This window comes from Phyllostomus hastatus, unplaced genomic scaffold, assembly GCF_019186645.2.
Source record: "Phyllostomus hastatus isolate PE091 unplaced genomic scaffold, TTU_PhHast_1.1 phas_scaffold_1224, whole genome shotgun sequence".
Taxonomy (NCBI): Eukaryota; Metazoa; Chordata; class Mammalia; order Chiroptera; family Phyllostomidae; genus Phyllostomus; species Phyllostomus hastatus.
In genome coordinates, this window is record NW_025334008.1 from 144,536 (window position 1) to 168,246 (window position 23,711).

General features: G+C 52.0%; 1 protein-coding gene across 1 annotated transcript; it reads right to left on the bottom strand.

Moving 5' to 3' along the window:
• Nucleotides 1–1,218: 1,218 nt before the first annotated feature.
• On the bottom strand, nt 1,219–23,452 carry ODAD1 (outer dynein arm docking complex subunit 1). The gene is made up of 13 exons (XM_045856410.1): nt 23,394–23,452; nt 23,041–23,230; nt 14,415–14,537; nt 14,003–14,116; nt 10,871–10,938; nt 6,952–7,139; nt 6,543–6,677; nt 5,734–5,816; nt 5,432–5,600; nt 3,336–3,499; nt 3,132–3,235; nt 2,729–2,807; nt 1,219–2,640 (listed from the first exon to the last, which is right to left on the bottom strand). Exons 1-13 carry the CDS (start codon nt 23,450–23,452, stop codon nt 2,116–2,118), a joined length of 2,001 nt encoding a protein of 666 aa, XP_045712366.1. The 3' UTR covers nt 1,219–2,115.
• Nucleotides 23,453–23,711: the final 259 nt, after the last annotated feature.

Sequence of the window (23,711 nt, forward strand, 5' to 3'; positions counted from 1 at the left end):
AGGTGAAGACACTCGTCCAAGGCCACACAGCTTGTATGCAGCAGCACCAGTTTCTCCCTCCCTCCTGGAGAAACCACTAAGTACTAAATTTCACTGCTCCTGAGTATAATTTAATTCAGTCTTTTCTCCATTGTTGCCAATGAGGTTGAGATGCATGTCAGCTGTTTTCTTACACTGTATATGTGGGTTACTGACGTTCCAGAGCCCAGGTTTAAAAATGCAATTCTTCCTATGGGACAAAGTGAACCTGAGACGGTAATATTTACACCACAGAAATGGATGCACATTGCAAGTTAGGATTTTTTTTCCCCCTAAAGAGCTAGTTGCTACACATTTACCCACAGACTGGGCTAGCCTCACCCGGGTGTAGGGTCACATGAAGGGAGAGCAAGATGCAATCTTCTGTACAGAATAGAAAATACACCATGGCTGGTGTAGCTCAGTGGATTGAGTGCCGGCCTGTGAACCAAAGGGTCACCAGTTTGATTCCCAATCAGGGCACATGCTTGGGTTGAGAGCCAGGTCCCCGGTAGGGGGCGTGTGAGAGGCAACCACACATGATGTTTCCCTCTCTTTCTCCCTCTCTTCCCCTCTCTAAAAATAAATACATACAATCTTTAAAAAATAAATGAAGGGAAAAAATGCTATATTAGTTTTCATCTTCATCACCATCATAATCATGAACAGTTGTCAGCATTTAGTATGTGCCCATTCTAAGGCTTTACATGCACCAATTCTTTATATGCTTAAAAAAAAAAAAACAACTCTGAGGTGGGGACTATTATTAACTCATTTTAAGGGAACGAGACCTGGGGAGTTACCTTCCCGGGTTAGGAAGATGGACAGTGGACTATCCATCTCGGTTTGGCTGCATTGTACTTTGACAGGGCATCTGACGATGGCAGGAGGGAGTTCTCCATGGCGTTCAAGGCCCTCTCACTCCCAAGCCCACCCCACAGCAGGAAGGGGACAGTCTGCTTTCCCTCCGGGACCCTAAGGCAGGCATTAGGCTCTTCTGCACATATTCCTTTCCACCTCTCCTTCCAGATTGCACTTCCCACCCCCACTGGAAATGAGATGTGGTCATATGACCTGCTCGAATCAGTAAACATGAGCAGAATTGACATGTATCGTATCCAGGTAGGAGGATGAAGAGTCATTGCAGCTTTGCTGTTTTTCTGTTTCCCAGCAACAGACTGCATCCCCCCAAACAGGTGCTGCTCCGTCTGCCTGGGACAAAGGGTGGGTGGAGCCCAGCCCTCAGCTGACCCACAACAGGCTAATAGCATGAGGAAGTAATAAACCTTTGTTGCATTAGGCCACTGAGATCCTGGAGTTGTTTGTTACTACAGCACAACCCAGCCCATCCTGACTGATACAGCACCTGGTTCTCAGAAAAGCCTGGCGTAGGGAGGTGTCAACAAAATGAAAGGCTGAATGAATGAATGAATGAACAGGGCCATAAATGTCCCCCTGGGCCATGCAGGTAGGGGAACAGCCATGTCTCTTGAATGCTCTCTCACATAGACACTTGTCACCAGGCTGGGGGAAAAGTTGGGCTCTGACCTTTATTTCCTATGGTCACAGCTCATGCTGATCCCAATCTCCTTGCCCCAACTCTTCCCCCACAGTCAGTACTGGGGGCCCTTGCTGGGGGTGAGGCCGGGAATGAGGAGCTACTGAGACAGGGACATGAGATGCCGGGAGAGCTGGAGAGATGCGGATGAGGAGAAGGAAATGGAAATGGGGAGGCAGAAGCAGGAGGTGGGGAGAACCAGAGAGATCAGAGCAGAGAAGGGTGGATGGACATGGGACGAGCCAGAGACACACTGAGTGGGAAATAGCAGGGGGTTGGAAGGCTGAAAGGGGAGGGTATGGAACGTGGAACAGGGAGTGAGACCAGGAGACAGAGATGGGATGACGAAGAGCCCACAGAAACAGACACCGGGTCACATGGAGGGGTGGCAGAGACAGCTGTGGGAGCAGAGAGACCTGAAGCCTGGAAGTGGGAGAGAAAGACGGAGCCACAGGGAAAACCAGGGAAGGGGCGGGCAGAGACACTCCAGTCAGCTCTGCGGGAGCAGGGGCCAGGGCAGGGGCGGGGTGTTGGGCGCCCTAGTCATTGCTCCCTGAGTCTCTGCTCGCGGCGGAGCTGGGGCCGGTGCTGGAGGTGGGACCGGTGCTGGAGGTGGGGCCGGTGCTCGATTCCGACACAGTGCCCCTGATCTGCGCACCTCCAAAGCTCTCGGGAGCTCTGCTGGACTCCAGGTACCCCGTGGACCCCAGGTAGCTGCTCGGGCTGGGGGATCTGAAGGTCACGCGGCCCCCAGTTGAGACCGGGCTGGCACTGGTGGAGCCAGGCACAGTCACATTGCCTGCACTGGAGCTGGGGTCACCAAAGGTGACGTGGCCAACGTTGGAGCTGGTGGCACGGCCTCCACTGGACACGAGGATACCATTAGTCCTGCTGCTGAAGACGGACCCGGGGGCCGTAGCAGAGCTCTTGACGGTCTCCAGTGGCATGCCTGAGCCGGCCTTCTGGCTGCCGGACAGGGCTAGGTTCTGGCTGCTGTCCACCTTCTTCACCACTTCCACCAGCTCCTTCATGGGCTGGTCCCGGGCCAGCTCCCGGGCCTCCAGCTGCCGGGCAGGGGAGTTAGGCCCTGGAGGAGGTCGGAGGCCCCGCCCCCCGCCCCTCGCCCCGCCCCCTCAGGCTCCAGTGCCTCACCGCCTTCTTCACGTGGCTCAGCAGCTCCTCCTTGCTCATGGGATAGTCTTCTTTGGCCTCAAAGCCTGGGGGTTCCTCCCTGAAGCAGGGGAAAGGCAGGAAGAGACTACACCCTCCACCCTCGAAAGCCTGATGACCCCCCATCGCCATACCTGAGACCCGCAGCGTGCCCTGGCCAGCGTGCGTTGTCCCTCTGGAGTCCCCAGGGCCACCGTTCCACACCACCCCCGGGGAGCCCCTACTCTGTTTCCCCTAAGCACCCACTCCATCATCTCCCCCACCCACCCAGAGCCACACCCGTGCTCTAGACCGAAGAGGCCCCCTCAAATCCTGCATCCCCCTCGTCCCCACTGCTACAGGGAGTCCCCGTCCCCTTCCACCTCCCCCTCGCCCTGTGCCTCACAGATTGTCCGGGAGCTGAGGTGGGGCCACCTTCTTTGGCGCATCCTCGAGGCTCTGGCCCAGCACCAGGAGGGCAGCGTTCACCAGGCTGGAGCTGGTGTAGCCCTGGAGGGCAAGAGCCGGCAGTCAGCTCGGGCCAGTCCCGGTGGCCCTGGACTCCAAGGCAGGGGGCGCCCTGTCCCCTGCGCACCCCCTGCCGCCCCACCTGGGCGTCTAGGAAGGCCTGCACCGTCAGGAGCTCCACCAGGCGCTTCTCAATGAGGCTCAGGAAGAGGCTGATGTCGCGGTCCCGCATGCGGGTCTTGACCCCCAGGAGGTCGTCGATGATGGTGCTGTCGCAGTGGGCCCTGGTGAAGAGCTGCTGGATTCCTGGGGTGCGGGACAGGGTGTCACGGGTCCGCAGCCCGCTGGGGGCCAGCGCCCCGCTTCCCTCGAGTCCACACGCAGGGAGACAGCGAGCGAGGTTTGAGGAAGTCTCCAGGCGCTGTCAGGCAGTGTGTGTGGGGGTGGGGGGAGGGGGGGTCGCTGTGTGCCCGGAGCGGGGCTCAGAACCGAGGGCGAGGGGTGGCCAAGGGAAGCTGAAGGGTCCCTTCCCCAGAGCCTTCCTGCCGCAGTTGCGCCCGCAGTGCCCTCCTCGCACAGGACCTGGCAGCTCAGGCTCTCCCCCAGCGGCACACACGCTTTCTCCAACACGGGGCTCCAGGTGTGTGCGGCTGCATGGACCACTGTCCCCGGCTGAGTCAGGTCACTGCTGTGACCCCCTCACACAGCTGGCCCGGGCAGCACCCGCTTCCCTGTGGTTAGTTAACGGGTTGTTGTTTGTGCAATACGAAGGTGCCGTGACCCTGTGGAGAACCTGCGCCTAACCATACAGCGGACATGCCCGCCGACCGTCCCTGTGCTTCCTCCCCGGAGTGCCAGGCTCACACATACAATTTCCTCCCGGGGTCCCTCCCAGAACACTCCCCAGGCCACCCACACTGAGCTCTGGGCCACCCCAACCCCACTCCCCCTCAAGGATGGGCCTCACCCTCACCAGGCCGGACCTGGCCCATCTTGCCCCTTATCCCCCTGGCCCATGGTTCTCACCCCTCCACCCCTCCTCACAGTCCACCGCCCCCTGACCTCCCTGCTCACCACCCTGTCCTGCCCACAACCCCCGCCCCCCATGGCTCCCCAGCACCTCCAGGAAGTGCCTCAGCCTGGCCCTCTTGCACCTGTATTGCCCTCTCTGCACAGAGAACCCCATGATGGTGAGGGTGATGTGAAGGTCCCTCCTGGCCTTGGCCCACCCACCTGCTGGGAGCAGCCCCTCCACAGTTTTTCAGTTAAATACTCAGCCTTCAGGGTCGGCAAGGAGCTTTGCTGCTCCCAGGAAGCCTCCCCATCACCCCAGAGGAGCTGCTGTCGCAGATGTGCTGCTGGGCAGTGGCGCAGGGCCCCGTGCTCAGAGGAGCCCTGCATTTGCTTTCAGCTCTGCTGTTGCCACCTTGAAATTCTTGACGCACATTTTATTAAGGGGTCTCACATTTTATTCTGCACTGGGCCCCCAAAATTATAGTCCCACCCGCCACACCAAGTCACAACCCACTCCTGCCTCAAAGGCCCCAGGGCAGCTCCATCCCAGCCCCTGGGACACAAGCAGCCAGTGTCTGAGGCTCCTCAGCCCAGCCGCGCCTACCAGGTCCACTGCACCCAGCGCGGGCCTCGGCACAGCAGCCTGGACAACGGGGGAGGCGGGTCTGCCAGTAACTGCGCCCCTCCTGTGTGCCAGGAGGTGGCTTTCCTGCTTGCTCCCCATTGCACTGCCACCTTTCTGTCTCTCTCCACCCTTATGTCTTGTGATCTGTCACCTCATCTACTCTTCGTGGCCACCCTATGAAGTAGGCACTGCACCGCGTTTCCAGAGAGCGTCAGACGGAGGAAACTACACACCACGGTCCACCAGGGAGGAGCTGGATTCAAGCCCAGGGCAGCCTGACTCATTAGTGCCCTTCACTGGAGGGATGAGGGGGCGATGAATACTGGATGGATGGTTGGGTGAATAGATGGATGGGTGGGTAGATGGATGGATGAACACTGGTAGACATATGAATGGATGGATGAATGGGTGGATGGATGGATGGATGAATGGGTGGATGGATGGGTGGATGGATGGATGAACACTGGTAGACAGATGAATAGATGGATGAATGGATGATGGATATGCAATGGACAAAGAAGTGAGCGAGCAAAGTCCTTCGTGGGCACCTCGAATGCTCATCACATCCTCCCAGATGAAGATGAGGGGCGGGTGCTCACCAGCCTTGAGCTTCTCCAGCCGCCTCCGAAACTCCTGGGAGCGGGCCTCCAGGTTGTCCGCCTCCAAGCACACCCCTTCTATGCTCTGCTGCAAGGCCACCCTCTGCTCCTCTTGCAGCGACCGCCGGGCGGCCTCACTGGTGCGCATGCTCTCCATGGACTCCTGCATCTATGGGGCAGGGGCGGGAGGCTGGGCGCAGCTCAGGCAGAGGGGTCTCATGGGCCGAGGAGGGGATGGGTGCAGAGGCAACGAGAAAGGGTGTGGGAGAGGGGGGGCGCAGGGACTGGTGGGTCTCACCCACCTCCTTGATCTCCTCCTGCACACGCTCGAGCTCGGAGTTCTGCTCATTGATGAAGGTGAACTCAGCGAAGTTGCGTCCCTCCACTAGGGGGACGGCGGGGGAAGGAAAGGCGGGGTCCAGAGACATGGGGACAGAGAAATACACAGGAGGACAGAGAAAGAGACGTTGAGATAGACAACACAGGGGCACAGAGCCGGAGAGGTCCAGGCAGAGAAAGGCAAGTCAGAGAACGTCAGAGTGAGAGGGAGCAGCAGAGAGAAAGTCACGAAGAACCAGAAATACCCAGACAGACGGAGACACACAGACGTGAGGGAGAGGAAGTGGTGTCAGTGGGTCAGAGAGACCATGAGACCCGGGGACAGAGGACAACAGGGACACGAGTGAGAAGCAGGGGGTGGATTTGGAGAGTGATTCGCAGGCAGGGGAATGACAGCAGAGAGCAGGGAGGAAAGGGGACAGGGACACGGGGACACAGAGGAGGCGGGAGACACCCATGCCCAGCGAAATCCGACAGAAATAAAAAGATAGAGATACAGACACTCGGAGAGAACAGACAGATGCAGCGAAGAGGGAGACAAATGGAAGGAAAGAGACGGGACATGGGGGATGGGCAGGGAGAGAAGAGAGCAGAGGCGGGCGCACGGTAAGAGGTGCGTGTAGAACCAGCCTGTTCGTCCAGCGCAGGTGCAGGGGTCGCCAGGGCCCCCGGTGGCGGAGACAGAGCACTGGCGGAGACAGAGCACGGCGTGCCCCTGCCCGGTGTGCCGAGGTCCACTCCTCGCCCCCACCCCGGGGCACCAGGCACTCACTCTCCAGGTACTTGTCCACCATCAGGTCCAGGTCGCTCTCCCCGGTCAGCTGGGACAGTTTGCTCAGGGTGTCCTCATACCGCAACACCAGCTTCTCCTGGGAGGTCTTCCGGAGGCCCTGGGCCACCTCCCGGGCTGCGGGGAGAGGGGCGGTGAGGTCCGAGTTCGGGGCAGCCATTAGCCCAGAGGGGGCTCTTGGAGAGAGCCAAGACCCCTGTGCGCCCTGCAAACACTACCCCCTACCCACCCCCTACGCCCCCCCACCCGCCGTGCTCTCCAGTGCCCCCTGCAGGCCTCTCTGGCCCTGTGCTCTGAGCGAGGCCTGGAGACACGCTGTGCCCCTGGGCCGGGCGGGGGTCAGGGGGCGGAGCTGGCCTGTGGGGTGCGGAGGTGGCATCCCTGGCCTCACCCCGTCTCTCGCGCTTCTCCACGACAGACGGATCCGGACGCCGATCGTTGTTCTTGAGCTTGAGGAAGCGGTGCAGCTGCTCCAGGTGCGCGATGTGCCGCTGCAGGGTCTGCACCTCCGTCTGGTTCTGCACCACCTCCTTGTCCGCCCTCTCCCTCAGCATGTCCATCTTGGCCTTCGCCTCCTCCCTGGGGGAGGTCAGTCGGGTCAGGGAGATTGGAGGTCGGACTGGGGCCAGCCTGGGGTCTCCGGAGTGGGCGGGATCAACCTGGGTTTCCCAGGGAGAGTGAGTCCAGTCTGGGGTCGCGGGTGGATGGACAGGGTCAATCTGGGGTCCCAAGGATGGGGTTACCATGAGATCACAAAAGGCAGAAAACTTTCCCGTGCTAGAGATGGGTCAGGATGCGCTTATGGGGCAGAGTCCGGGCCTGGGAGGCAGTGCTAGGCCATGCAAGGGGCGCTGCTGCACCGCATGCTGACAAGAGACACGATAAAACCGAGCAGGCATTGCTAAGAGAGTCGCTTCAGTCAGCGTTGGAGGCCGTTAGGGAAGTGGGGCTGGTGCATGTCTCCTGCCCCAGTCCTCAGGGCTGCTATTAAGTTGCTAAACCTGTTGCTAAACTCAGTTCGAGGCTGAGCTTTACACAGCCTAGAGCCATAAACGTCCTAGCACAGCAGCTGGTGCATGGGTTTTATGCACTCGATTTCCTCCTCTCGAATCCCGAGCCAGCCAGTCTTCCTCTGCGTGAGAGAAGCACGCTTCGTGGGTGTTGCCTTTACACACCTGCCTTTCTGCCTTCCCTCCAGAGCCAGCTGAGTGGCTGCCTGTGCCCGAGTCTGCCTGATTGTAATCCTTTTGCTCAAATAAATGCATCCAGTTCTTTATTACAGCTGGAAGCTCTTCCCTGGCTAGCAGCTCACAGGGGCATCTGGGAGGCGGGCTTGACTGTGTGACCCGAGGAGCGGGAGGCAAGAGGGCCAGGACCGCACAGTGGGAGAGGATGGTCGGACCATGTCAGGGAGGTCCCATCCTGCTGCAGTCTCAGGGTCATGTGGTTGGAAATATAAGGGGCTTGGACCATTCAGGACCTCATGCTGGATGGGGAGAGGACGCCACCAGCACTGGGGCGTGCCCTGTGAGGACACCCTGGACACCTCACTCACTGAACCTGCCATGGCCTGCACATCTGAAAATGTAGCTTCTTGGCTTTTCAGTGGCCCGGAGCATCCTTTCCAGGTCACAGGAAAAAGCCAGACGGTCATTGGGCTGGGAGAGCAAGCGCCAGTCTGCTCCACCCCCGCCCACACACCATAGCGCTCTCACCACCACACCTTTGCTGGCTTTGGTGGCCTCCACGCAGACCCCCACTTCCGGCTCTGTTCAGAGTCCTCGAAGGTTGCTCAGCTCAGCCCTCCTCGGCGGGAAGCCTCCGTGGCAGCCCCCCCGCCGTCCCCCCCACCCCCAGTCCCAGGGAACCCTCCTGCCTCTAGTGGCAGCCCCTACGGGGTCAGGGCTCACATCTCTTTCTGCGCCCTGGGCTCCCTGCCGGCTGCGGGGCATGGAAGAGGGAGCCCCACCACCTAAGATCCAGGCCCTGCAGGGGGCGCTCTGCGCCCTCCCCGCAGTGAGGTAGAGACCATGATTATTGCCACCTCACGTGGAAGTTCAGAGAGGGCACGTAACCTGACCCAGGTAGCACTGGCGACACCGCCTGCTCTGATCGAAAGTGTCAGCAGTGATGGTGCCTGCCCACCTTCTAGCTGAAACCACGCTGTCCTTGACCCAGTGAGGCTGCCCACTGCCAGCCAGTGAGGGGGCGCTGGCGGGGGCTGGGCGCTGGTGACGTACCCACAGGCCAGCGGGCATCACCCGTGGAGCCCGGCAGGGAAGATGTGCCGGGCCAGTCGGAGCGTCTCCCTCGGGAAGTTCACTGGGAGACACTGAGGATAGCACCTGGAGCTGAAAGTACACGTACGTAGAGAGAGGAGCCACAACAGGTCGCGGCAGGAAGGCCAAGTCAGGAAGAAACCAGAGCTGTGTGCGAGCGAGCAGAAGCCGCGCAGCCCAGACAGGGATCGGAAGGGGTCATGACGGAGGAAAGGACAGAATCGGCCATGAAAAGGCAGGAGGAGCTGACTCGTGCCCCCTCCAGAGATGAACCTCAGGAGCATTGTGTTAGGTGAAGGAAATCAGACCCAAACAGTTGCACCGTTGTATGATGACATTTGATGGCCTGTCTAGAACAGGTAGATCCACAGAGACGGGAAGGGAACTCGTGGTTAATGGGAACAGGTTTCTTCTGGGGTGACGACGGTGTTCTCCATCTGGACAGAAGTGAACCGCACACTTGCAGACGGGGTGGGGGGCGTTGCATGTGCGTCCTGACAAAGCACCAAGACCATAAGGCACCATCTGCGCTATAGTGGAGGTCAGGAGCAACCACAAGCTCTGAGCCAGCGGAAGTCACGAGGTAGAAACCAGACACTGAGCAGACGGAGGGAACCTTTTGGGGTCGGAGAACAGGGCTGAAGCCCAGAAGGAACGAGGTCAGGGGAAGCAGGCCATGGAGCCCACGAAAGCCACAGAGACGGAGACAGAGCGACAAGCAGAGCGGGTGGGCCCTCTGTTCCACTCTCGTCTCTTTATCTGCCGGTGGTCGGAGAGACTCTCTGTCCCTGTCAACCACGTTAATGGCGCTCATTGACCGATGCTTCCCAGTCCCAGGCCCCGTGCTGCATGGGCTGTGTGCACTGTCTCACTTAACCGTCTCCGCATCCCCATGGACAGGCTGGGACCAAAGAGGCTGGTGAATTCACACACATGAGGTTGCTGGGAAATCAGTGGAGAGAAAGGGGCACCTTATGGAAAACAGCGTAGGCTCAGATGGTCAATTTCTTGAGTTTGGAACCTCCCACCACTGCTGTATGAAAGGTGGGGACTGAATATGTAAAGAACTTACACAGCTCAACACCGGAGAGACAAACAATCCCCCACCCAAAAAAATGGGTGAAGAACCTTAATAGACACTTCTCCAAGGAGGACATACGAAGGGCCCAGAGACATGAAAAGATGCTCAATGTCGCTAGTCATCAGAAAATAAAACCACAATGAGATGCCACCTCGCGCCTGTTGGAATGGCTGTCATCAGTAAGTCAACAAACAAGTGCTGGTGAGGATGAACACTTGTGCACTGTCGGTGGGAATGCAGACCAGTGCAGCCACTGTGGAAAACAGTATGGAACTTCCTCAAAAAGTTAAAAACGGAACTGCCTTTTGACCCAGCAATTCCACTTTTGGGAATACACCCTAAGAATCCTGAAACACTAATCAGAAAGGATACAGCACCCCTGTGTTCATAGCAGGGTTGTTTACAATAGCCAAGACTTGGAAGCAGCCCAAGTGCCCAGCAGCAGATGAATGGATAAAAAAAACTGGGGTACATTTACACAATGGAATACTACGCAGCAGTAAAAAAGAAGGAATTCTTACCTTTTGCCACAGCACAGGCAGACCCGGAGACTGTTATGCTAAGTGAAGCTGACTAGTTGGTGAAAGACAAACACCACATGATCTCACTTATAAGTGGAATCTAATGAGCAAGATAAATGAGCAAAACAGAACCAGGGGCACAGAGACATGGAGCAGACCGACAGCTGTGAGAGGGGCGGGGGAGAGCGACTGGATGAAAGGAGGTGAAGAGATTAGTGAAACAATATAAATGCATAACCCATGGGCACGATGAGGGGGTGGGGATTCACCGAGGGCGTGGAAAGTGGACTGGGTGGGGGGAGGCAAAGGGGGAAAACTGGGACAACTGTAACAGCACAAACAATAAATATTTACATTTTAAAGAAAAGAAGGAAGGCTGTGGACCGAGTGACTGGGCCACCCGGTCCGGGAAGCCCGCGAGGGCCCTACCTGACGGAGTAGGCCGAGGTGGAGGAGAAAATGAGGCCGCTGATCATGTGCCGCAGGTGCCGGATCTCCTGCCGAGGGAACAAAGCAGAAGCTGCCCATGGGGACCGTGGGGCTTCCTCCGCCCCGCTCCCCCAGGGACCGGTGGGACTTTGGTGCCTGTGACTATGGAGCCGTCTGATTAGCAGCCGCCGCCAGCAGAGGGATTTGAGAGAGGCCCCGACCGCTGAGCTGGATGGGGCTCAGAGGGCTTATCCCAGCAAGACGCTCGAGCCAGAACATTGCTGAGAGCGTCGACCTGCCCTGCTCGAGTCAGAAATTTGTGAGATTTTCATCATTGCGACCACACTCATCTGCTTTCTGCTTCCACAGAAATGACTTTGCAGTTTTTGAATAAAAAGGGTTCTTTCGGGAGATAAAGGGAGGAAATTATATATTTTTTCATGCATGTATAATGTGTGCATGTATCCATGTATATGCACCATAGACATGCACACATGCATATATGCACATGTGATGTGTTGACATACATTTATATAGCAATATACATGCTATGTACATATGCATGATGCATGTATACACGCTACACACACATTCAGGAAACCTGGGGTGGGTAACCAGAAACTACAGAGTCTGGGGGGGCATGAAGTGGAAGAGGGGGTGAGGGAATGGTTCCCTCCCCCGCCCCCCCGCCCACAATACCTGCCAGAGCAATTCTGATATGGGAACTCTGTTACTGGTGCACATGTTCAAAAAGAAAATTACAGTAGGAGTGAGAACTACAACTGGATGCAAAGTGAAACAAATGAGCCCAACTATATTTCGACCAAAGAACAAAACCACTCCCTGACCAGGGTGGTTTGTTTGGTTGGGCGTTGTTCCTCAAAGCGAAAGGTCGCAGTTTGGATTCCCAGTCAGGGCATGTGCCTGGGTTGTGGGCCAGGTCCCCAGTGGCGGGCATGTGAGAGGCAACCACACATTGATGCTTCTCTCCCTCTCTCTCTCTTCCTTCCCCTCTCTCTAAAAATAAATAAAAAAAATTTTTTTAAAGAGTTCCGACAGAGCAAGTATGAGATAATCTGGAACATCTTCCTGTACCAGAAAGGACGGGCTCGAATGAACAATGTGCATGTCTAAAGGACCCAGAATGGAGCTTAAAGGGGCTCCCGCTAACCAGATCTGGGACAGTCTGAACAGCATGATGAACAATCACCACTGCGGATTCTGACCCACAGAGTAAAGTAAGAATACACGAATGCTCACTGATCACATAAATATACAGGGAGAAGGCCAGGCTTTTCCTGGGCACCTTATGAATGTAGAAGAAATGGTAGACATAGGAAGTCACCAAGTGGCTATCATTACAGTGATAATTATTTGGACAAGAATCATGCATGGATTTTTTTTGTTTTGTTTTTTAAAGATTTTACTTACTATTTTTAGAGAGAAGGGAAGGGAGGGAGAGAGGGAGAGGACCATCCATGTGTGGTTGCCTCTCGTGCACCCCCTACTGGGGACCTGGCCCACAACCCAGGCGTGTGCCCTGAGTGGGAATAGAACCAGCAGCCCTTTGGTTCACAGGCCTGCGCTCAATCCACTGAGCCACACCAGCCTGGGCTCATTCACGGATGTTGAAAGAGGTACATGAACAGGATATTCGCATAGTCTCCGAGAATCTCCCTGGGCTGCTTACTTCTTACAGAGAGGAACACACTATATTGGAAAAACCTGGCTCAAAGTCAGTGTCCCTAGTTCCAGGCCAAACGGACATCATGTGCCTCCTGGTAATAATGTACACAGAGGACACAGTGTCACCTGGGTGGCCATCTGCCAGAAACACACGACCTGACCACATCACAAAGAAAGAGCAGAAACACCATACGGAGGGACCTCATACAACACAGCTGGCCCGGGTGCTTCCAGAATATCAAAGTCATGACGAAGAGAAGGGCCAAGGGACCGCTGCAGCGAGCGGGGCCAGGACAACGTGGGTTCCTGGCCTGCAGCCTGGAGCCAAAAATCAAATTAGCTGCAAAGGTCGTCCCTGGGACAATCTGGAACTCGAAATGTAGACTGTTTAGAACTGTAATGCTCTTAAAGCCTCTGACTTGGAGAACCGCACTGTATTTACTAGGAAAATGGTCTTGTTTTCAGGAAATACACACCGAAGTTCTTAGAGACCTGGTGTCTGCTCTGGACCCTCAAATAGTTTATAGCAAGTGTAATAATAAGTTATTTTCAGTAGAAATAGTAAGTACACAGAGTAAATGTGGCAAAGTACCGATTTGGGTGAGGGATAGGGAGTTCTTTGTTCTATCCTTGCAGGGAAGAGGAACGAGAGGGAGGAGGGGGGATGCTTCAAAGGACCATGATGGTTACCGAGAAACCCATGGGACAGAAGTGCTCGGGCTTACTCAGTGGTTGCCCTGGGTGATAACTGTCAAAATGACATCTCTGCTTTCTTTTCCTTTCTTTTTAAGGTTTTATTTATTTATTTTTAGAGAGAGGGGAAGGGAGGGGGGAAGACAGGCAGAGAAACATCGATGTGAGAGAGAAACGTTGACTGGTTGACTCTCGTACGTACCCTGACTGGGAACCAAACCTGCAGCCCCAGCATGTGCCCTAACTGGGAATCAAACCCGTGACCTTTCTCTTTGCAGGATGATGCCCAACCTACTGAGCCATACTGGTCAGGTCTCTCTCTCTTTTTTTTTAAATCATCACCCAAAGATATGTCCACTCACTCCAGAGGTGGGGGAGGGAGGGAAAGGGAGACAGAGAGAGAGAGAGAGCATCGATGTGAGAGAGAAACTTCAATCGGTTGCCTCCCATGTGTTCCAACCCAGGATGGAACACGCACCCTAGGCATGTGCCCTGACCAGCAGTGGGAACCACAGCCCTCTGGTATATGCAACGATACTTCAACTAACTGAGCCGCACAAGCCAGGGCTCTGCTTTCTCTTCCAGAGGCGCCCTGAACCACTTTCTGGGTCTCCATTCCCCCTGAACTAAAGTAAACCCACGGTTTCGTCGATCCCGTATTTGTGGCCTGAGTGTTGGAAAAAGGCAGGGTGACTCTTGTCCTCTCCTCCGCCTCAGCAGGGCCAAGGGGTCCTGGCTTGGAGGGCCCCTCACCTTCTGCAGCTTGCGGTCCACGTTCATATAGTGGTTCCGCTCAATCAGCAGGATATCCAGCTCCTCCCTCAGGGCTGCGTTCCGCACCAGCTGGATGTCAAAGCGACAGGTGACCTGGGGGGGCACGGTGTGGGACAGGAGGCAAGGAGGGGGCTCCTGTCAGGCAGGGGGCCCGTTTCCAGTTTGGGGACCCTGAGAGCACCGCCCAGGCCCACCTTAAGAGCACAAGCATCAGTCTCCTTTCCTTGGGGGCCCTCCTCCCCCTCCGGGATCCTGTCTCCTGACCCCCTCGGTGTCTCAGGCCTTCCCGCATCCAGGAACCTGGTCCACTGTTCCCAGAACTTGGCCCCATGCTCATCCTTCCCCCAAACGCAGCATTCAGGCCTGGAAAGTCACAAGGCTGCCCCCTCACCTTGTCCAGCTGGTTTTCCATGACCTTGATCCTTCTCTGGATCTTGGCCTTCTGATCCAGGACGACTCCCGGGGCCCTGCAATCCTTACTGAGGACAGAGATCCGCATCTCCCACTCCTGGATCTGGAGGAAAGGAGAGGGTGCCTGTTTGTCAGCTGAATGTGGGAGAGATTGAAAGAGCGAGGAAAGAGATGAGTGGGAGAGGGAGTGGCTGAGCATGGTGGACATCAGCCATCCTTGTGGCCCCAGCCCCCTGCTCTACCCTTCTGCTGACACTCCCCAACCTTCCACGTGGATCTGGCTTCCAACCACAAGCCACCCTGCCAGCCACATGACCCAGGGGCGGTCTTGGAGATGGACGTGCGACCCAGGCTGAGCCAGTCTGCACCCTTTCCTGGTATTTGGGGGGAAGTGCATGAGCTGGACAGATGATACTCCAGGTGTCCCTCTGTCACAGTCTCCATCTCACCGAACATCCTGGGAGAACAAGGCCCATAGACACAGTGGAGACAAGAGACTGAGAGATAGCGAGAATGAGCCCCGATGCCACCAGAGTCCCCGGGTCTGTTCTGCTGAAACCAGCTTCCAATCTGTCCCCATTTCCATATTCATCATTACTGATTCAGGCTATGCTGTTTCCCTGACTCAACTGGAAGCTCCACAAGGGCAGATTTTCATTTTTTTGTGTATGTCTGACATAAAATAGATGCTCAACAAAACACATAAGCTAAGCCCTGGCTGGTGTGGCTCAGTGGGTTGAGTGCTAGCCTGAGAACCAAAGGGTAGCAGGTTCGATTCCCAGGCAGGGCACATGCCTGGGTTGCAGGCCGGGTCCCCAGTGGTGGGGAGTGGCATGCGAGAGGCAACCACACATTGATGTTTCTCTCCCTCTCTTTCTCCTTCCCTTCCACTCTCTCTAAAAAAATTAAATAAAAATTTTTTAAAAATTAGCTCCTTAGGGTGGGCCCTCATCCAGTGGGAGCGGTGTCTGTGCGCACACACAGGTGTGCACACGGGGAGAACACCATGTGAACATGAAAGCAGAGATTGGGCAGATGCTGCTGAGCCATACCAGCCAGGGCTACTCCCCATTTCCCAGAGTTTTATGTTAAATGGAATCACATAGTATATATTCTTTTTTGAGGAGAGGGATCTGGCTTCTTTTACTCAGAACAGTTATTCTGAGGTCCATCCATGCTGTTGGGTGTATGGACAGCCCATCCCTCCTCAGGAAATTGGAGAGTAGTGTTCCATTGAATGGATATACCGCTGTTTGTTTATCCATTCACCTGCTGGCGGACATTTGGGCTGTTTCCACTTTGAATTTCACAGATAAAGTTGTTATGAACATTGATATACACTTCATTGTATGAACGAACATACGCTTTCTTTTCCCTTGGGCAAAGCCCTAGGAGTGGCATATCTGAATTACACGGCAGGTGTATGGATACTTTTTTAGAAACTGTAGAACTGTTCTCCAAAGTGGTGGCACCGTGTACATTCCCACCAGCAGGGTACAAGAGTTCTGGTTCCACCGCATCCTCGCCAGCACTCGGTATGGTCAGCCATTCTAGTAAGCGTGTAGAAGTATCTCATTATTTTAAGTTGCATTTCCCCAGTGACTAACACTGCAGAGCGTCTTTCCTGTGCTGATTGCCATCTTGCATATTTGGTGAAGTTGGTTCCATTCTTTTGCTCATTTTTCCTCCTGGGTTGTTTGTTTCACATTGAGTTTGAGAGTTCCTAACATTTTCCAGATACAAGTTTTGTTTTCATCAGAAATGTACTTTGAAAACATTTTTGCCTGGTACAGGGCTTGCCTTTTCACTCTCTGAACTTTATCTTCTAAAAAAAAAGTTTTTAAATTTTATGGCATCAAATACATCCACATGTCCTTTTATGGATCATACTTTTGGTCTCACATCTAAGAAACCTTTGCTTAACCCAAGCTCTTCAAGATTTTCTCTTATGTTTCTTTCCAGAAGTTTTAGGGTTTATGTTTAGGTCTGTGATGGTTTTATCCTTTTAAAATGTTATTGTAGACAGAAAAGTGCACAGGTCCTGTATGTACTGTGTAATGTATATGTGTACATTCTTTTTAAAAAGATTTTTTAATTTATTTTTAGAGAGGGGAAGGGAGGGAGAAAGAGAGGGAGAGAAACATCAATGTGTGGTTGCCTCTCACATGCCCCCACTGGGGATCTGGCCCACAACCCAGGCATTTGAACTGGGAATAGAACTGGTGACCCTTTGGTTCACAGTCCATGCTCTCTCTCTCTCTCTCCATATATATATATATATTATCTGTAAATGAGCACCCTCGAACTGCCAGCCAGCTCAAGAACTGGAGGACTGGCCGCACTGTAGACGTGCCGTTCTCCCCACTACTGTGTCCCCCTCCACAGGGGTACCGCTCTCGCCTGTTTGTTCCCTTTGCTGCTGTAAGGAACTACCACAGACTTACTGCCTGGAGGTCAGAAGCCCACAATCAGTTTCACTGGGTTAAAAAATAAGATTGAGCTGTGTTCTTTCTGGAGGCTCCAGGGGAGAATTCATTCCTTGCCCTTTTCCAGTTTCAAGAGGCTGCATTCCCTGGCTTACAGGTTCCTGGGCTTCTGGCCTCTCCCACCTCCACCTCTGTTGTTAAACCTCCTCTCTCCATCACATTCCTTTCTCGGATCTTGACCCTCCTGTTCCTCTCTTTTGAGGACCCTTGTGATTACATTGGGCCCACCCAGGTAACCCAGGATGATATTTCCACTTCAAAATCCTTAATCACCTCTGTAGAGTCTTTTGTCATTCACAGGTTCCAGAGATTAGCACACTGACATCTTTGGGATGGGGTGTTATTTTGTTTCCTTAAGTGAATTTTTTTTTTACCTCTCTTTATTGTTTTATAGCTGTGTATTTAACCCCCTAAACAAAAGTTTGGTTTGGCCTGATTTTGAATTTTATGTAAATGAAATAATGCTACTTATATAGTTTATGTCTTGCTGCCTTCAGATGTGAAATTTAGCCTTGTTCACCTTGGCTTGTGTGGCTCAGTTGATTAGAGCATTGTCCCATAACTGAAAGGTTGTGGGTTCGATTCCCAGCTAGGGAACATGCCTAGGTTGTGGGTTCAATCCTCTGTCCAGGCACATATGGAAGGCAACCCATTGATGTTTCTCTCTTACATTGATGTTTCTCTCTCCCTAAAAGCAAGGGAAAAAAATGTCCTTGGGTGAGGATTTTTTTTTTAATGTGAAATTCATCCTTGTTGCTGTGTATAATTGTGATTCATTCACTTTTCATTGTTGTATACTATTCATTTTAAAAATATACCACAATGTATTTATTCATTCGATATTGATGCACATTTTGGTCATTTCCAGTTTGAAGCTAGTTGTATGAGTAATGCCTCTTTCAACATTCCTTTACATGAATCCTGGTTCCAGGACATATACTCAGAAGCGTGACTGCTGGGCAGGAGGAAACATGAACAGATAAACCTGTTTTCTTTTAGAAGATGGCTTTGGTTTCCATGGAAACATACTGGGTTAAGGTAAATATGGAATGCCAGCTGTGTTCCCAGGCAACAATGTTTCTTATAAAAATGACCCCTGAAGGAATTGTGAGTTCATGGATCCCAAGGGCCTCCGTGACTAAGACTGAATAGAAATCTGGTTTCCCTGTGGGGTGTTTCTTATAATTGAGCATGTTCCTGGTGGGGCTGAGAAGCTACCCCCGTGAGCTGTTACAGAGGTGGCTACTCTTATGTATGCAGCTTCCCCATGCCAGGGTAGGCACGCCCACCCACTCACGTGATGCCATCCAGCTGGAGATGCTGAGAAGCAGCCCCTGGACCCTCAAGAAAGAGGAGTTTGATGCTGTCATGCTAAGATGCTGCTGCTTCCAGTCCTCTCTCCTACAAAGTCAAGTGAACCTGGTGCCGAGTTATAGTGGACTGGGTCCCAAGACTGCTTCTGGTGACTGTGCCGCATAGATGCCACCATGCATCTCAGGTATGTCTGTCTTCAAAGGTACTAGGCAATAAGGGGAAAAACTTTCCAGAATATACAGAACGATTTATGTTCTCACCAACAGTTCATAGGAGTCCCTACTGTTCCTGCTCTCCCTAACACTTGGTGTGCTTGGACACTGATTCTTGAAAATCTAGTGAGTGTTTCATGGTATCTCATGACTTTCATTTGTCTTTCTCTGATTACTAATGATTGATGGTAATTCCTACATATCTATTGGACATCAGAATTTCTTTTTTTTTAAGATTTATTTATTTTTAGAGAGAAGAAGGGAGGGAGAAAGAGGGAGAGAAACACCCATGTGCGAGAGCTATATTGGTAGATTGCGCATCAAAAACCCCCAACTGGGGACCTGTCCCAAAACCCAGGCATGTGCCCTGACTGGGAATTGAACCAGCGACCCTTTGGTTCTCAGGCCAGTGCTCAATCCACTGAGCCACACCAGCCAGGGCGGACATCAGAATTTCTTATCGTATGATATGTCAGCTCAAATCCTTTGTGTGTGCATGTGTGTTTTAAATGGGCTTATTCTTTAATGACTTGGAACAGTGCCTCATATGGCCTTAATAGCAGTCTTTTGTCAGCTGTGTGGCAAATGCCCTTCCATTCCCAGACTTTGCACACCCTTTATGGTGATTTTGACAGACATTTTAAAATCATGACATGTATCAATCTTTTCTTTTAGAAGTAGAGATGTCTATAGCTTAAGAAATTCTTCCTGCCCTCCCGCTTTCAGACCTTTGGTCCATCTGGGATTAGTTTGGGGGGTGCAGAGTGTGAGGTAAGGGTCTGTCTTCATCTTGCTGTAGATAACCATCCTTCCTCCTTTTCCCGTTTCTTGAAGTCACATATCAAGTGTGCACACATAGATAAGGCTCTTCTGGGGCTCTGTATTCTGTCCTGTTGACCCATTTGATTAGCCCTGCACCAATTACAAGACTTAAATCTTGACAACTGGTGGAGCAAATGCTTCTACATTGCTCTTCTTTTAAACCAATCTTGGTCATACTGTTCATTGTATTTCTGTATAAAGCTTGGAATACACTGGTCGGTTCCATCCAGTTTAAAAAAAAGCTTGTAGTTCTTTGATTGGGGTGACATTGAATCTGTAAATCAATTTGGAGATCTGACATTCACAACACTAACTCTACCAATCCATGAATATGGTAGATCTCTACATTTATTAAGTTTTTCTGTGGTACTCCTCAATAAAATTTACAATTTACTCCATAGAACTTTTGCACATTTTTGTTAGATTTCTTCCTAGGTACTTCTTTTGGCTACTATAAATGTCTTTTCTTGATCCTGGCTTGTGTGGCTCAGTGGATTGAGTGCAGGTCTGCAAACCAAAGGGTCACTAGTTCAATTTCCAGTCAGGGCACATGCCTGGGTTGCAGGCCAGGTCCCCAGTAGGGGGTGTGCGAGAGGCAACCACATATTGATGTTTCTCTCCCTCTCTTTCTCCCTCCCTTCTCTTCTCTCTAAAAATAAATAAAAATAAATGTCTTCTCTTTTATTTTCTAATTTTACTGCTAATACAGGGAAATGTCATTAACTTTGTGTATTAATTTTGTGTCCAGCCACATTATTAAAATATCTTGTGAATTAGAAGTTAGCATTAGATTCTTCTGAATCTTCTATGCATACAAATATACCATCTACAAACACTGAAAATTTCATGTCTTCTTCTCCAACCTTTAAATTGTTTGTTTTTTCTTTTCCTTGCCATATAGCACTGGATAGGATCTCCAGGACAATGTTAAATAGAAGCCATGCTGGCAGACATCTTTAAATTGTTACTGACCTCAAAAATATTTTTTCCATATTTCACCATTAATTATGTTTGCTGTAGATGCTTTATAGTTGCCCTTTATCCAGAAATTCAGGAAACTTCCTTTCATTTCTGGCTTTCCAAGAGGTTTTATTTCTTTATTTATTTTAAAAGAAGGGAAAGGAAGGAGAAAGAGAGGGAGAGAAACATCAATATGTGGTTGCCTCTCACCCACCCCTCAACGGGGGACCCAGCCTGCAACCCAGGCATGTGCCCTGACTGGGAATTGAAGCTGCAACCCATTGGTTTGCAGGCCAGTGCTCAATCCACTGAGCCACACCAGCCAGGGCTCTAAGAATTTTTAACATCAATGGAGATGCTGAATTTTATCAATTACTTATATCCACATAGATTGGTACTATGAACTGGTACAAGTCCAAGGACTGTCTGTCATCAGTCTCCAATGTCATAGGTTCAAAAATAAAAGGAAGCATGTAGAAAGTGTTTTGGGGTTCTGTTGAATTCATGCCTCAAGTTCATATAAGACACAAGGTTTCTGAAAAATACCATGTCCAACTCTACATTTTTCTTTGCCATGAAATGTCTATTCTGCTCTCTAATTTGTGAGTATTTTCACTGGGTATAGAATTCTAAGTTGACAGCTTCACTGTTTTGCATTCTAAGGCATCCTTGCATCTGTGGATTTGTTCTTTTGCTGGTTCTGGACCCTCAGATATTGTCTTGTCACACATTACCCCTGTCCCATTCTCTTTCTTTTCTTCTCAAATTCTTGTTAAACATAAGCCCTGGCTAATGTGGCTAAGTGGATTGAGCGCTGACCTGTGAACCAAAGGGTCGCTGGTTCGAGTCCCAGTCAGGGCACATGCCTGGGTTGCAGGCTGGGTCCCCAGTAGTGGGTGCATGAGAGGCAACCACAGATTAATGTTTCTCTCCCTCCCTTCCCTTCTCTCTAAAAATAAATAAAGTCTTCTTTAAAAAATCTTATTAGACATATATTTAACCTCACTGCAATGTTTCTTAACCACCCTTCCAATTTCTTTTTTTCTTTTCTCTCTTTTTTTTTTTTTGTCCCTCTGTGCTGGATTCTGGGTGCATTTTTCTGAATAGTCCTTTTTGTCAGCTTTTATTTGGCTTATCATCCAACTCTCCAGTAGAATAAACAACATGAGAGCAGGGCCCTTGTCTGTTTTGTTCGCTGTGTCCTCAAAACCTAGAACAATGCCTGGCACTTAGTAATAAGCACTCAATAAATATTTGATGAGTAAACGAGTGTCACCAGATAACTACATCCTTCCTTGGCCCTGTAGGGAAGTTTCTAGAGCTCTCTTCTGGGGACCCTGCCCCCCACTTGGCTTATAAGTCTCCGTAATCAAGTTTGTTAGGGCAAAGGAATCCACGGGGACAAGACAATGAAGTCATCCCGCTTGGGTCTGACTCGACTGAGTTTCCTCATGGAGGACTAAGGAAAACCAATTCAAGCAGCCAACCCGCTAAGCCACTCTACCGCCAGGAGACAGCCAAAAGTCTGCTGTGTGTGAACCAAGTTTCTGCTTCCAAAGGGCAGTTCAGGGTGATATGGAGAGCTGGGCAAACTGATTGATTGGAAGTCGAAGGTAATAACTATAGACCATGCAGTCGACAGAACAATGCTCCCTTCCCCCAAAGATGTCCACATCCTAATCCCTGGAACCTATACATATGTGATCTTAAGTGGCAAAAAAAGGACTTTGCAGATATAATAAATTAAGGATGTTGAGATGATGAGATTATCCTGGATTTTCTGGCAGGGCCTAATATAATCACAAGCATCCTTATAAGCGAAAGAGGGACAGTATCAGAAAAGAGGAGATGACAAAAGCAGCGGTCAGAGTGGTGCCTCATAAGAAAACCTCAGCTGGGCATGGACAGCTTAGAAGATCCAAGAGCCCCGAGTCAAAGGAGCAGGCAGCCTCTCTAGGAGCTGGCAAAGGCCAGGAAATCGGTTCTCCCCTGAGGCCTTCGGAGGGAACGCAGCCCTGCTGAAGCTGATCTTAGCCCGATGAGACCCACTTTGGACTCCCTCCAGCACTACAAGACGATAGATGCATGTTCTCTTAAGCCATCCAGTTGATGATCACTTGTTACAGCAGCAACAGGAAACTGATATAGACCACCAATACGCGTACCTTTCAAACTGCAGTTTGTGATCCCAGAGTGTGCGAGAAATCGCTTGGTCTAGGCAAGCAACTTTTTTTTAATGAGGAGAAAAGAAAATAACAATGAATCCCCCATAGAAAAAAGTATGATTTGATGAAATCTTTGTTTCAGGTAGACATGTATGTGCATGTGCTTATAACCACAGGCATCTGTGTGTGCATCCCCAGTCAGGGTTGCAAAAACTTGAAAGAACACTGACGTCGAAAAGTCACATTGTTCCCAAGGTCAAATAGCGAGTGATTGAGGCAGGTGGGATGAAACACCTGTATAGACCCTGCTCCATTAACCAACATCCTCTATTTGCAGATGAAGGAACCAGGGTCCAGAGAGGCGAAGACTTGCCTGTGGTCACACAGCACTGACCAGGCGGGACCAGGATCCTAACACAGGTTGCATGGACTGCAGAAGGGGAACCTTTCCCCTTAACATGCCGGCCCCCAAACACATAGCACTGTGCCGGTCACTGAACACCTGTACTCCCTCCCACTGGAGCCTGAGCATCACTCCGCCACACATGCTTTCAGTAACCCCACTTTTCAGACGAGGAAGCTAAGACTCAAAGTGGTTAAGATATTGGTCCTAAGCTGGATCCACAGAGTCTGGTCTGAGAACCCACCTGCCTGTCCAGGGCTCGGGTCTGCTCCTGCAGCTCCTTGATCTCGGCCTGCGCCTGAGTCCGGCACTTCAGCAGGTGGCCCATGTTCCCCAGCCTCTCATTGTCCCTCTGATGCTTGACCTGGCTCTGGGCAATGCCAATCTGCACCTGAAGTTCATCCCGCACCTTCTGTAGGCGCTGGATCTCCGCACTGTCCAAGGAGGGAGAAGGAGGGGAAGCCAGCCAGGGGCAGAGCTCAGCATCACTGAAGGCTGGACACACTAGGCCTGCCCCCTGCTTTGGACCCAAGAGTCCAGCCCCCAGCCCCTTTAACATCCCCTTCTCCAGCTCTGAGACACAGGCACTTGGCTCACAGTTGCTTATTGATGCGCTGGTTGACTTCCTTGCTGTAGGCCCGCCTTTCACCCTCCATCACTTTGCACCTTCGCTGCAGTCGGCTCAGCTCCCAGTCTACTGAGGGAGGGGCCAGGCGAGGGACTCAATAGGAATTCAGGCCACTCCTCTTGAGAACCCAGAAATCCTGGATCCCTTAGGATCTCACAAGCTGCAACTGAACTGCAGACCCAGACCCCAACACCACTGTAGGACTGCCTCAAGTCTTCACATCCCTTCTTACTCCCCTATACCCCAAGCAGACCTAGAGACCTTCCCTGCTGAACCCCCACCTTCGC

What these genes read in the sequence shown, in the direction of transcription:
- ODAD1 (XM_045856410.1), bottom strand. Translation starts at nt 23,452, where the DNA reads ATGGAGGGTGAAAGGCGGGCCTACAGCAAGGAAGTCAACCAGCGCATC. An exon ending in CCCGAGCCCTGGACAGGCAG is followed by an intron (nt 14,538 to 23,040) that starts GTGGGTTCTCAG and finishes CCTTTCCTCCAG; the next exon opens with ATCCAGGAGTGGGAGATGCG. An exon ending in GCTGGAGAAGCTCAAGGCTG is followed by an intron (nt 3,500 to 5,431) that starts GTGAGCACCCGC and finishes CCCGCACCCCAG; the next exon opens with GAATCCAGCAGCTCTTCACC.